This window comes from Setaria italica, chromosome IV (genome assembly GCF_000263155.2).
Source record: "Setaria italica strain Yugu1 chromosome IV, Setaria_italica_v2.0, whole genome shotgun sequence".
Classification (NCBI taxonomy): domain Eukaryota; kingdom Viridiplantae; phylum Streptophyta; class Magnoliopsida; order Poales; family Poaceae; genus Setaria; species Setaria italica.
Window position 1 is genome coordinate 31,139,560 of NC_028453.1, and position 15,100 is coordinate 31,154,659.

The 15,100-nt window shown below is 44.3% G+C and overlaps 1 protein-coding gene and 1 long non-coding RNA gene across 2 annotated transcripts; one reads left to right on the forward strand and one right to left on the reverse strand.

Annotated features, from left to right (window-relative positions):
- The first annotated feature begins 8,470 nt into the window (after positions 1-8,470).
- LOC111257021 lies at positions 8,471-9,947 on the forward strand. Its single transcript, XR_002677394.1, has 2 exons — positions 8,471-9,116; positions 9,484-9,947. It is a non-coding gene; the product is annotated as an uncharacterized LOC111257021 (long non-coding RNA).
- Positions 9,948-11,202: 1,255 nt separating this feature from the next.
- Positions 11,203-14,881, reverse strand: LOC101768932 (tetraspanin-8). The gene is made up of 2 exons (XM_004965642.3): positions 14,273-14,881; positions 11,203-11,743 (listed from the first exon to the last, which is right to left on the reverse strand). The coding sequence occupies exons 1-2, from the start codon at positions 14,771-14,773 to the stop codon at positions 11,435-11,437; spliced, it is 810 nt and encodes a 269-aa protein (XP_004965699.1). The 5' UTR covers positions 14,774-14,881; the 3' UTR covers positions 11,203-11,434.
- Between the last annotated feature and the right edge of the window lie 219 nt (positions 14,882-15,100).

Consider the following 15,100-nt stretch of genomic DNA (forward strand, 5'->3'; position numbering starts at 1 on the left):
GCCCTATAGGTTGCCGACGACGCCGTCCGCCGAGGCCTGCTCGCCGTGGAGATAAAGCCTATGATTTACAAGACGTTCCCTTCATCTGAAGCAGCTGATGCGCACAGGTTGATGGAAACTAGCACCCACATTGGCAAGATACTGTGAGATTAACTGGCTTATTTGTGTCCTCTATTTTGACAGAAATCATATCTTCCAGATGCCGGTTCGAGCAGTACTGGTTCCCGCAGGGTTATGATGCTATTATCTGTTATTGTGATTTCTGAATGTGCATGTTAACTTCCTCCAAGCTTTTGATGCTATATGGGGCTAATTGTGATTTCTGAATGCAGGGGGTAAGTTCCTTTTGGTTGTACTCCATACGCTGATCAATTATCTCATTGTCTATTTTGCTACTGAATAGAGCACACTAATGCTATTAGTAGTTTTAGGGTGCTGTAACAGCATAATTGCATAAGTGTGCAACTGTCTGCTTTGGGTTCTTCTTTTTCAGTTAGCTAAGTGATTTTGATACGTGCAATTGTCTGGTTTGGATTCTCTACTTTCACATAAATCATCATCCACCAATACTGGTCTAAAAGTATCTTTTACTGCACTATATCATGCTACATTTGTGTGAATGTGATTTCTGATTGGCCCTTGTAATTGCATAGCTAAATTCACTTCCTGACACTGAAAAGAGAAGCACAGTTGTGATAATATTATCACCATATTATGTCACTGCAACTGCGAAGCTGATATGCAATTGGTATTTGTTTCATTGCCTGACATGTAATGAGCAGTCTCGTATTATCAGAGGAGGGAATCACATCACCTGGCCTTCTCTCCCAGGAAAAAATTGAGAAGGTTTAACTTCTTTGTTGGTGTTCACTATTCTGATCTTTAAACTGGTCTTTAAACGTTGTTCACAGCCTACTGTAATCATTCAGGTTTTAATTTTCTCATGCAGATGGAAGCTGAAGTTGTCAAGAAAAGGAGGACAGAATTAGAAGAGATCTGCCAAAATGCACACATAGAACCTGATGTCAGCACGGCTCTGAACAAACTGATGCTCTGATCGAGAGCTCCTGGACTAAGTCTGCAGTGATATTGTCCTCGATGAGATCGAGCTCACCACCTAGTTGGAAGTCAAGTTCTTGGAGCAGTCCGGAGTGTGAATGTTTGATGTTGTAGTTAGTACTTTGTAGTAATCACATATGTACAGAGATGATCAATGTATCATCTTTTCTTGACATGATCAATGTATCATTTTTTCTTTTGATATGAAATTATATATGGATGTTTCAAATTCTGGAATGTGATGGTATAAAAAAGAAGAAAAATGACAACAGAACAGAGTGTAATATGGTAAAAAAAAGAAGCAAATTATGTGATCTCATAAATGGCTGGTTCTTCTAAAACAGCTTAGATGAACAATAAGCATCAGTAAAAATAAATTTATGCTGTAACACAACGAGGTTACATATTTTCTTTATTTGTCGGTCCATCAAAATCCAATTTTCTAGCAGGCAGCTGCATTGTGGCAGCTTGATCAACCCCAAGTAAGAGACTTGTGTATCCTCCTCTAATATATGGAACGCTCGTGACAGAAGAATTCCCGTGCATATTGAAGTGTGGTATTAACTGTTAGCATCAACGCTACCATCATTTAGATCCTGTCATAGAATATGAAAATGTTCATAAAAATCTCATATTCATAAAAATAGTATGTAAGCAAATAAATATGAAAAATAAATGCAGTCGAAGCCAAAAGTCTTACAATAAATTTATCTGGGCCAGCACCTTCATAACTATTTTCCGCTACATTATTTGACTCTTCTCCTACAGTCAAACACATATAGTTAATAATACAAGTATAGAATAAAACAATAATGCTAGAATTGGTACAATCAATACCTTTATTTTTAGCAGTTTTCTTCTTCTTGCCTGTATTCTTTTCAAGGGAGATGGTCCCTCGTTTACTCTTTGCACCTTTTACCACCTCAGGAACTCTAAACGATATTGTACCTTTAAATGTATCTGTTGCGAAGTTAGCTGAAACAAGAGGAGCCTCCTTCGATTGTTCTTCCATCTTGCTTAGATAATTATCTGCATCCAAATCCAACTTATCCATAGCTTCCTCCAAAAGATCAAGAAGTTCTTTTGACTTTGAACACTTCAATGCAATAGATGTTGCCTTCCGTGAGATACGTGCGGCATGGGTTTTTAAACTTTCCTCCTCAGATCCTTGTTTCTTAATATAAAATCCTCTCTTTGCATATTTTGTCCATCTGTGCTGGATATATTGCGAAGGCAAAATGAAAACATCGTTGACATTGAAGACTTTGAAGGCATGCTTGCACAGTATACCTATCAGATATGAATGCCATGTTTCATCAATTTGTATTAGATGCTGTATTATTGCAATTTCAAATTTGAATATATATACGTACCTATGGATTCGTACTTCCTGCAAGCACATGTAATGGTACTGTCTGCTTTGTTGAATATGACAGTTGCTCCATAATCAGAATGCATATGTGTAACCGTATATGTCAGAATTGACCCTTCGGCTTGCAACAACTTACAAGAGAATGAAAATTGTTTGTTAAATTCTTCCTCAAACTCTTTATACATCCTCCTTGTATATGACTCAGCTGCGGTCTTCAACAGCGGAATATGAGTAACTGGGCTCTTTCGACGTGAATTAAAATCTTCATCCAACTCATTATTACGAAGACTACTGGAAACCTTCTCACATTCTTCAAGAAGTTCCGAAAGACCCAGTTTTCTACGAAATCTTTTCTTAAATACATTATTCATACCTTCGCTCCTTTGGGTCGAGTTCATATCAGCTGTAAATAAGTCACGATACACAGCAGCCCATTTTGCCCTCAAATCATATAGGTTTGCCATCCATTTGTTGTCCTCAAGGTTATAGTCACGCAACAATTCATCCCACTTCTTTTTGAAGTAAAACTCCGATCTGTCTTCATAGACACATCTCTTAAAATTAGGTAGAAACTTGTCAGGATGCTTTTGAATTACATGGCCGAGATGTTTAGCAGCATTAAGATAAATATGCCACAAACAAAGGCGATGACTTGTGTTTGGAAATACATAAGCAATTGCTCCTGCCATGGCCGCGTCTTGATCAGTGAAGATTGTGCTAGGATGTTTGCCTGACATTGCTGTTAGAAAGGTTTCAAATAGCCAAACAAATGATGGTATAGTCTCATCAAACAACAATGCAGCCCCAAAAATGATAGTCTGCTTGTGATGGTTGGTTCCGAGGAATGGAGCAAAAGGCATTTCAAACTTATTGGTCTGAAACGTTGTGTCAAATGACACAGCATCACCAAAGCATGCGTAATCCATGATAGATTGGCCATCTGCCCAAAAGAAATTAGCTATCCGACCATCTTTCTTGTCTATTTGCATGGCATAAAAAAAAGTTGGATCCTCTATCTGCTTACGCTTCAAGTATTCCAGTAGTGTTTGTGCGTCATTGGATTCTAAGTACTTCTTGCACTCACAGCCAATCTCATTATTGCAATCCATCCGTGAGAATGGCACTTTGTCGGCTCCTCCATAAAACTCCTTCATAAACTCAAAAACCTGGGCTGGCTTCATCCCGGATTGCCTCATCTGCCCAATTAGCTTCCTGTCCGCTTCTTGAACACTTCGTTGGGACCTCAGCTTGTCCCTTTTATTTGGACTAGCAAGGTAATGGTTGTGATCAAGTATAACCTTTTGCACCGTCCAAATCCCCTCTTTACTGACACTAAACTGAACACGAGCATCGCAATCCGTCCTTGTAGTGTGCCTTGATGACTCAGTTTCTCGATGACTTTCGTTACTGCAAACCAAATACTTTTGACGTAGAGTCCCATCACCTCGTCGCTTTGTATGGCTCTTTCTAATACTAAACCCAATCTTACCAGCATAGGTGTTGTACATCTCATAAGCTTTATCCTCTGATTCGAAAGCCATTCCAACTTTAGGAACGATCATAGGTTGCACAACTTCATCAGCCATCTGTTGTACATTAAGTCAGAATTAATGTGACTTACCTTTACGATACGAAATAAATTACGCTCTCAGTTAAATAAATTATTTGTAATTTAGTTACCTTATCTTGTGCTTCATCTGCTATTTCTTCAGGTATCATGCAACAAACTCTGATGTTATTGTCGGAGTAATTCTGTGCAATCTAGCATATATATGGTCACAAATCAGCGGAGCTAGAGGTCATGTAACACGGTCAAACACACGTGAAAACTCATGATGACCAAAAAATGTGAAAAAAATATGTACCTGCGTTGGCTGCATTCCGTTGTGTGCTAGGGCAGGCACAGACGACACCATAAGCGACGAGTCGAGAACGTTGTCCTTCTCCTGGCTTCCTACCGCCATTGCAGTTGCGATATGTGAGGAGGCTTCTCCTGTCGTGGAATGCAGACTGCTATCCTCCTGGCCTCCTTCTCCCATGACGACTGCTACGGCTGGGATGCTCGTCGAAGATTTTTATGGCGGCTGTCCTCGTGTGCCACAATCAGGATCGCACAAGGACGTCTTCTCCTGATCGAGGCTACGGCGTCGGAAAACGGTGGCAGCGTCGGCGGCACACAAGGGGTGCGGTGGCAGACAACGAACGGATCCTCACGCGGAGGTTTTGACGAGAGGCGGCGCGGTTCTCATCTAGCGGAGGTTTTAACGCGAGCGGACGAACGGTTTCTGCTAGATGCCCTGGTTTCTGTTTTGACGATGAGCCGAGCGAGCGAGCTAGCGACGGATCGATCGAGCAAGCCGAGCGCGCGCTTCCGTTCATGCGCTGGACACCCACGCGGCAGAAATCAGGAGGGGGGCCGCACGGGAGTGCTTTGGGGACCGTCCGCATCTAATTTTTTTCCCAACTTTGTTCTAGCTTGCCAAAGTGAGACCCAGACCAGCGCAAGTGTAGACAGAGGCGTGGCAGCAAAGATCGTGCAGCAGTATCCCTGGTTTCAATGTTTGGATTGCTGGTTCATGTTATCATAACTCCTAAGTAGGCCTAGCATAGCCCTTGTTTACTTCCCTCCAAACTCCCAACTTTGATACTATGCAAAAAGAAGATTCCCCATCACATCAAACTTGCGGTACATGCATGGAGTACTAAATGTAGACGAAATCAAAAACTAATTGCACAGTTTTGTTGTACTTTGCGAGACGAATCTTTTGAGTCTAATTAGTCAATATTTGGACAATAATTCACAAATATAAACGAAATGCTACAGTGTCGCATTTATGGCAAAATGTCAATTTGGCACCTCCTAACTTGGGAAGTAAAGGCTCAGACTCCATGAAAATGGCCGGTGGCTGCCATCTAAATGCATTTTCACTTGCTTAGGGTAGCTGAGCTAGTCTACTCGTTTCTCACTTGTCACGTCATCTCATTTCACCATGCGCCACCTTTCGCAGCGGCCAGCAGGCCAGCACGGCAGCTAGACCCGCTAGCAACTTTAGCCAACAAAATTAAAAAAAGCTTGACAGATTCAACAACATTTCATTCCATCCATTTTTTTCTTCTGAATTAAACAAAGTTGGGAACAAAAGATCAAGTTTCGGTAAGGTTGGACATTGCCGCTCCACGAGACATCTCTATGATCTAACGACATGTGCCGCGCTTTTTATGTTGTCATAAATAAATTTAGGCTTATAGGTAAGCATATGGAGTGTTTACATGTATGTTTTTGTCAGCTTAAAAAAACGTAAGTAGTCAATATTGGTCTTGATCTGTAGATGCGATTGTAAAGAACACGATGGTTCAATGGATCAAAAGAGACCCTCAAATATTTTGTTTAGGACGGAGAATTGGAGGTATTGACAGTCAAACGGATTTTGATATAGGAGTATGCAGCCGAGCCGGTTCGGGCTACTGCAATCTGCAGCGTATCAGTGCACTCAATGCAAACAGAGGAGGCACGACAGAAGAGCAGAACACCATCTCGGCAAGACTTGACAGGCAGCAAATTTTCTTCACAAATGCACGATACTGCGTTGCATTAATGCTTTTGTCCCATGGGCTATGGCTATTCGCTAGCCAGGCGCATGCCTAGATGCTTGTATTTCGGTGAAATTAACCTATTTCTTGGAAAGGAAATATATACTGCTCATACATTTCAGTATCAGCTGCGGAGCCCCTCTGATATTTTAAAACTTTTTAGGAGTACTCAGTACTCCTTCCGTCCCGCAAAGAGTGTTTATTTAGACTTTAAAATTTATCCCATAAAAGTGTCTTTTCACCTCCTACTAAACCTCATCTAGTTAAAACAACACTCACACAAATAAAAAAGTATATGGAGAAGTGTGTACAACCAATCAAATCATTAATTATATTATTTCTCTGGTTCCAATGCACATGCATTTATTTAGGATTCAAAATGATTTCAATCACAATTAGTACCGATTATTAGGGGTAACATGGACATTTCGCACCGTCTGAAGGACCCTCTTTGCGGACGGAGAGAGTAGTTAATTTTAAACAACCAAAAAAATTACGCTAATGTAGCTCCCTCTGTTAATGTGCATATTTTATTGGTTCTCTCTCATTTCCGGTTCAAACTCCCCCTATTGACCGTGTCTCGTGTGCTTATGTGTTATCTTCCATTTTACAGCTTCGGCGAGTAGTATTCTGTGTATTTTTCTTGGGTTGAACTTCCATTAGAGATTGAAGCCAATTTAAAGTCGCTATAGTGATCCATGTACTCTTCTATTTATTCTTTTTTAAAATAAGTCTTTAATCAACCATTAATTTATTAATAGTAGAGACAAAATGATGTCACTAGATTTACGTTAAAAATGCTTAGCTCTTGTTTACTTCACCCCCAACTCCCAACTTTGGCACTATGCAAAAAGAAGATTCCCCATCACATCAAACTTGCGATACATGCATGGAGTACTAAATGTAGACAAAATTAAAAACTAATTGCACAGTTTTGTTGTACTTTGCGAGACGAATCTTTTGAGCCTAATTAGTCAATGTTTGGACAATAATTCACAAATACAAACGAAACGCTACAGTGTGCTACAGTGCTGTAACAGTAATTTGGCACCTCCAAACTTTGGCAACTAAACAAGACCTTAGTTATCTTATAATCATGTATCGTAGAAAAAAAATAGAGATACGTGGACTCCACATTAATTTCAAAAATTGTGCTATAATAATTCCGTTAGATAGGTAAATTTTAGTATGTACTACTCGTGGTATATAGATGTATTATGGTAACTAGCATAAATATCCGTGTGTTGCTACGGTTTCTTACTTGCTTCCAAGTTGTCATTCGCTAGCTCCTAGTTCGCTTGATTCACTTCCTAATCAGGTTTAGAATGTTTCATAATATTTTTATACATCTCTGATAATAATAAGCAGACAACTTCTTTGAATTCTACATGATCTATTTGAACGGTGGAATCTCAATTTTTATACATATGTAATGTGTTCTACATCCAGTTCAAACGTGCATTAAAATTTCTAATAAGATTCAGTACTAATGCAACTTCTGTCTTAGCTTTTTATGAATATGCAAGTTATTATGAACATAAGAGATTGTCCACAAAACTTCCAGTCTACGAAAAGAAAAAAACCGCAAGGCTAAAATAAATGCACAGTCCTTGATTATAATATGCACAACAATTCATGCCATGGCCTAATTGCTTCATGCCATGGCCTAATTGCTCGTCATCCTACGCATATGGTTCCCAGTTGTGGATTGCCCTTCTGGTGATGCAGCAGTGGGCAATGGAGTTTCTTGCTGAGGCCAAAGCGGCAGCTCTTCTGACAGGTGGCGGTGAGTGTTGCTGACGAAGATGACATCAGCTAGTGCTGCCTCTGGTTGAGGACTATTGTTGGCCATGCGAGCGAACCCACACTGGTGGGTGGTAGCATATATCACTATGACCATGTGAAATCTGTTGCATGTCATCACTATGTTATGCCTGTGACGCCTCCCCCGCCGGTATTAGATTCAGGTTCCAGCAAAGGGTGACGGCGATGCGACGCACCGCCACTGCGAGGAGTCCCAGCACCACCACCGGGAAAGCCGCCAGTCCGCTCTCGACGGAAGCTGCGGCACCCCATCCCACACGTGCTGTGGCATTGCTGCGCCAGGACCACCCCTCGAGCCCGGTACCGGTCATGCCCACGCCGGCCGCGCTGCTCCGCTAGGTGCTCGACCGCTGCTCCGTCCCCACCCTCACCCTCCGCGGCTATTACGAAAAAGCTGAGGAACTTTTTTTTCAAACCATCAACGAACTACGATAGTTTAACTCCTAGGATTGTGGGTTAATTATGAAAAAATTGAGGGATTTTTTTTGCAAAATAACTATGATAGGAAGAAATAACCGTACTTTAATATTATATATAATAGATATAGATAACTGTTGCGGGTGCATTTACTAAAGTCTACTACTCCTACTAGGAGTAGGAAGTGGGATACCAACGAGTACTTCATTGACTCTGGTCTTTCATTGACTTCACCTCCCCCCTCTCTCTCACGCACGAGAGTTCCAACAAAGGGGCAAAGCAAGCCATCTACCAGCGAACTCCTTTCAAAGAAGCCATCTACCGGTGCCGGCGACAGTGACCCGACGAGGAAGCTTAAGTCGCCGACGCTGACGACCCCTCCGACGGTGACGACGCACCAAAGCTTCGCCGCCGCGCCACCGGGCATGGACGCTGAAGAGAAGATGCGGCTTAGAGACGAGTTGCGGGCGGCGAATGCCAAGGCAGCCGAGGACGCCATAAAGATCGCCAAGCTTGAGGGCCAGCTGCTAGAGGCCAAGGACTTCAACTCCAAGTTCATGGACTTACGCCAAGTTCATGGACTCGGCGGCGCAGGTGAAGGCGGAGTGCACGGCGGAGGTCGCGAAACTCCAGGAGGAGCGCACCGCGGAGGTCGCGAAACTCCAAGCGGAGGTCGCGAAGCTCAATCACGACCACGCCCGCGAAGGAGTATGAGGCCCACATCGCACGCGCCAAGGAGGAGTTGCTGAATGTCAAGAGGGACCTAGTGCTCGCCCTGTTCCCGGCCAGCATGGACGCCTCACTGCTGGAACACCTAAAGCTGAAAGCGGATCCGGGGTGACCCTGCAGATCGGTGAGTTGAACACATGCAAGTGCTTGGGGATCCGAATTGACATCAGAAATTTAAAGTTTTATGCTGAAATTGCCGTGTTAGCTAACGTGTCCAGTTTATATTCTGTCAAATACATAGTTGATATGTTCTGCCAAATAAATAGTTGATTGCGCTTTGAGTTTTTTTATTAGCATCGTAGAGTGATTTTCTCCAGAGCGAAGAACTAAATCGATCACTTAATACGTGAGAGAAACTAAGCTCACAATGAAACTCTGTGACTTTGTTCTTTGTCACTGAAACACAGGAGACTTCTCGCGGCAGACTGCAGCATCCCAATTGTTTTCCTCTCTGACTTAATTAACTTGTTCATTGACTTGGGTTGATGCAGGGATCCTGCTCAAAGTATGGGAGAATTGTAGTGGTTCCAGTCCCTGCTTCATCAGAAGATCGAGAAGGATGTGCATCTGAAACAAGATCATGGTCATGGCCGATCCGACAGGGATCAGAAGGCAGATCTATGAGTTTGTGCTAGTGGTCAAGAATTGCTCAGGAGCTTGTCTTGCTTCATTATTGGGGGATGAGTATGGGGGCTTGTAATAAGCTAGCTAGACAGCTGCTGTTGTACGTGTAGGAAAGGGACATGACTGCTATTGTAGATCAATAGAGGAATGGGCGACAATTTAATCTCACTCGATCGTGGCCAGTTGGCCACTCATTGCCCAAAAAAAAAGTTGAAAAGAAAACAGCGAGGAAAACGAAATGATCATTGATCAGTGGGCAATCTTTGCCCGAATCCTCCATGCATGCGCGGTTTACGTTGAAGAGCAATTATTTTCAGCAATGTTGATTTTAGCTTCTGCAGAGTTTGGCCAATATTTCAGCAATGTAGAGTGGATCTTTTGCAGAGTTTGGCCAATATTTCAGCAATGCTGATGAAAATAAATCTGCCAGAAGATGGCTGCTGTTCACAAATTGGTACGGATCGACCAAACCGATCCAAACCACCAAGCTGCACAATGACTACATGCTGAATTTCATCAGTAAATCTGTATGCTTCCATTCAGTAAAAGACCGCTCGCCGGTCGGCGTCATCAAGCGGCTGCACGGCCATTTACATGCTACAATGGATAAAAGTTAAAATAGAAATTACCTCTGGATAATTTAACAGGCACCACATGCCTGTACAAAAGATCTGGGCCAGTTTCAACAAAGACTATCATATTCATACATCATATGCACGTGCATGTCAGGTATTGTAACTTCTTGCTAGTTCGCAACAGCGAAAAGAAAAGGTCTACCAATCGAATCAAGGATGCACCTGGAATCGATAATTTTTGCAGGCTCCATTCCCCTGATTGTTTGTACAAGCTAGATTGTTTATAATAAGATGATAAAGATACATGGAATCGATAATTTTGCAGACTCGAATCCCTTGATTACTTGTACAAGCTAGACATTATAGAGATCTTCGAAGATATAAAGAAATCTTTAGCATACAGCTCACGCATGCTCATGGGTTGATAGTTGACACGAGCATTAGCACTCCACACAAGTCCACAGGACGAACTAGGAGTTTGAGCTCTGACTAACAATTTTGGATCTCCGAGGATATTGCACATGCAGAGCCTCAATCTGAATGTGATACTGGCACATGTGGGATCCAAAGTCATAGGTCAACCAAATTCAGCCGCAGTACATTCGTTTTTCGAAAATAAAATCGTACTCTCTATGGTCCAACTATATTTGCTGCAGTAGTGTCTTTTGCTGCATAAGAAGTTTGTCACAGTGTGGAGACAAATGAAGCTGTCCCTATTTCCCAGAAATTCAATCACAGGAATCCGCAACTGAGTAGCGACCACTTCCAACAATATTTGCTGTAGTATTGTCTTTTCTGCATAACAAGTTTGCCACAGTGTGGAGACAGACAAATGAAGTAGTCCCTATTTTCAGAAATTCAGTGTCACATGAATCAGCAACTGAGTAGCGACCCACTTCCAACGTCTTTCAGATATTTCATCCTGGAAATCGAGAATTTCCCTGCATGAACCCATGCAGTATTCAGGAATTCACCTGCTAACAGAATTACAGAAGCGTTAAAACAGCCAAGGAATGAACAGCTTGCGAGCAAGGTAATTTTCCGGCAAATCATGATTAGGAGCCTTCACACATCATGCGTTCGGGGGCAACATAGCAAGCATCAACTAGTCACGGTTGACACATAATCCCACACCCTAAGACAGACGGTAGCTTGCTAGACACACAGGAGCGAACCCAACTCCTGACACAGGAACGCAGTCACACAGCCTGACAGCCTATACATTGCCACGCCCAGGCGCACCTCACTTCCAGGCCGGGTACGAGTTGTCCTGCCGGTTGTTCCTGAACGCACAGCACCCGACAGAGTAGATGACGATGAGGAAGATCAAGAAGACAATGTTGATGGTTGCAATCTTCTTCCAGTCGTTCTTCAGGTTGGCGAGCACACCTGCCTTGCACGCCATGCAGTCGTAGCAGAGGGCGGTCTGGTCGTTCGACCATGTGGTGCAGTCGGGGTCGTCGGTGGTAGTGTTGAAGCCAGTGGGTTTGATCCAGACGGTCTCACTCTGGTAGGTGAAGTTGCAGCCGGTGGGTGGCTTGCAGCATCCAGACTGGACATAAGATAGATTAATTAGCTGCAGAAAAAACAGTTTCTTTATAGTGAATTGAAAATATGTAATGTTCAAGCAAAATTCAACTGGCTGGAGTAGTGTCAGGGCTGTGACATTATGATATAGCAAGGTCAACAGGCCATGCTTGAATAAAATCGGTGGAACGAAAATGTATTCAGATATGCATTTGCAAAGGAATTGTCAATTAAAGAACATTACAAAAAAGACCTAGAAACTGGCATTCTAAATGTCGGCAAACAAATTGCATTTAGGAAAGATAACAGCTCAGCCAAAAAATATTAGTTCATGCAGTGCAACATTTTCAAGGGTGCAGACAAAACTGAGAGAACTCTTAAATGAACATTCAGCTCTCAAGGCTTAAGTAGGCACATTGATTATATAAAGTAGATGATGGTCTGCACATTAAGGGTGCGTTTGGTTGGGAGACAATGTAGAACGGGACGGTTCCGTCCTAGTTTTTCGGGATGGGATGATCCCATTTCTTGTTTGGTTGAATGGGATGGGGTCGTCCCAATTTTTTGTTTGGTTAGAGAGATTGCGACAGACGGGACGAGCACCGTTTTCTCATTCTGTTAACACCGTTCGTGGGGCCCACCTGTCATACTAACCGCCGAATCTCAGGGGCCGGCCGTGCTCGCCCGCGGCGGAGCTCCCGCCCACGCCGGCCGCGCTCGCCCGCGGCGGTGCTCCCGCCCGCGGCGGCGGAGCTCCCTCCCGCGCCGGGCGCGCCCGCCCGCGCCGGAGCTCCCGCCCGCGCCGGCCGTGCCCGCCCGCGCCGGCCGCGGCGGAGCTCCCGCCCGCGCCGGCCGCGCCCGCCCGCGCCCGCCGCGCTCGCCCGAAGCTCGCCCGCGCAAACGGCGCGTGACGGGGGCGAAGTGGGATGCCCCCGTCCGCTCGTTTTTCCCGGACGGGGACGTCCCGGATCTTCACGGTATATTCCTCGATAGGGATGTCCCCGTCCCACTTGTCCTCCAACCAAACGCGGGACGAAGTGGGATCGTCCCGTCCCGTCCCACTTCGTCCTCGCAACCAAACGCACCCTAAGAGTACTGCCGTGCAAAAGTTTCGATAACCATAAATGGCAGAAACTTCATATAATAGGTGCTGTGATTAGCAGTACACCATACCAGTTGCAGGCAGTAATCAGTACTTATGAAGGCCAAGTGTAGCACTAGTGGACTGCAGTTAAAACAGGGAGAGGTCCACATGATAAGCAAGGTCTATCAAAAGTCAGCACCATGAATAAGCAGCATGTATTGTGAATTCCCCATAGCTAGCACAGCAATCTAAAGCAAACACACAAAAAAATGGAAGACTACCATTTCAATTAGTCACTATCTGTCTCATTGATAGATCAATGCCAGACATAAATTGGAGACGTAACAAGAGGTACCCCACAATTACAACTTAGATTTGGTACAATGACCATAAAAAAATTCTTCAGAAGAACAATGCAAAAGAGTAAATTACCATTCACCAAAGCAGTGGGATTATGTCACATTATGTCACATTGCTCTTGCTTCATCAGAACATCGTACAAGTAGACAGTTACTGAGTTACATGGGCATGCGGTTAAATTCAGTGGCATAGATTCATCCTAAACATTAATCCATTGGTCACTACCAAAAAGACATCAATTGATCTTTACCAACAAATTGGTATAACTGCGCAATGGATAAGAATTTGCTTACTGCATATAAACTAACTGCACTGCGCTCAAAGATAATGCAAGAGGAATTTACTAATTAACAGACAATGCAGCATATGAATAGTGGGGTACAGTTCGCGCAAACTGTAATGCCAGTGGCATAGATTCATCAGAAACATCTATTCATTAGTCACTACCAAAAGATAATAATCGATCTACCAACAAACTGGAATAACATCGCAATGCAGTCAGAAATTGCTTATATTGTATCTTGCCAAGTAACTTGCAGTAACAACAACAATAATGCAAGAGGAATTAACAAATTAATCGACAATGCAGCATATGAATCGTGGGGTACAGTTAACCTGAACTGAAATACCACATGCACGAACTTCTGAAAATGGAATCTAACTATTCTTGTAAGGGTCCTACTCAAAACTCACCAAAACCGTACCAGCCCCATGTGAACTAACAGATAAGCCTGTCCCCCATCATTTATAATCTTGTGAATTCTAACAAGGGAACAAAAAGTTCGAACCAGCTTTCGCACGTTCCCCGGCAAATGACTGGAAATCCATCAAGACCATGATGACCAACGTTGACGAGAATCCCACCTAACAAGAAGCTAAGGAGTTCATGTGCACCAATCAAGACGTTCTCATCTCTCAAAGAGAAGATAAATCGACTCAAGCGAGCAAAATCTAATCCAATCACCAGGGACAATCTAAACTTCCCCGTAATCAAGATTAAACAACTCAAAGACAGAAAACATTGGCCAACAAATCTCCAACAGAATTTTGGTAAAATTCAACAGCCCAGAGAGGAATATCTAGAGCGAGGAGAAGAAATAAGGAATCCACCTGGATCGGGGAGAGGTTGCTGTTGACGAACTGGGTGACCGTCTCCTTCCTGTCCGCAAGCTTCTGGCAGACCTTGCCGTCCTGGAGGCAGCTCCTGACCTTGGCCCAATTCCCTGCGTTCTCGACCCTCCGCTGCAGCCAGGTGGAGTAGTCCCCGAGGCGGTACTCCTTGTACCCCCTGCCGGAGACGACCCACCCTGCGCCGCGGTTGGTGACGACGAAGGCGAAGATGGTGAAGGCGAAGAGGAGCACGATGAGGAGGAAGAGCGCGAGGAGGTAGAGCCAGAGGAGGCAGGAGGCGCGGCAGAGCGCCCCCGCCAGGCCCGCGAGGGAGAGCGCGAGGAGGAGGACGCCCAGCGCGATGACGGGCCGCTCGAGGAACCGCTCGCAGTCGGTGGAAGCCCGGTGGCTCAGCCACGCGCCGCCGCCAAGCGCGACGACGGCCAGGACCAGCACGCCCGCGTTCAGGAGGCCCAGGAGGCCGTTGCTGCACCGCACCATGGCCGAATCCGCCGCCGCCGCCGCCGCCGCCACTCGGGGGTTGTGGGGATTCGGGGTGGGGAGGAGTTGCGGCGAGGGGGGCGTGCGCTTCTGCGGCCGGAACGGTGGGGTGGGGTGGGTGGTTTTTAAGGTGGTTTTCGAATTTTGAACTTGGAAAGGAGGCTCCCTTTTTGGCTTTGTTCCTTTAATCCTTTTTGTCCGGTGCTCAATTGTTTTTTTTTTGTCTTGGGAGATTTCGCAGGTGGACTCTTGGAAAGTTTGTGGATTGCATGTATGCTTTTGGGGCTTCTGAACGCAAGGTTTTCCATACAAATTTACAGGAATTTA

What these genes read in the sequence shown, in the direction of transcription:
- LOC101768932 (XM_004965642.3), bottom strand. Translation starts at nt 14,773, where the DNA reads ATGGTGCGGTGCAGCAACGGCCTCCTGGGCCTCCTGAACGCGGGCGTG. An exon ending in GCAACCTCTCCCCGATCCAG is followed by an intron (nt 11,744 to 14,272) that starts GTGGATTCCTTA and finishes TCTTATGTCCAG; the next exon opens with TCTGGATGCTGCAAGCCACC.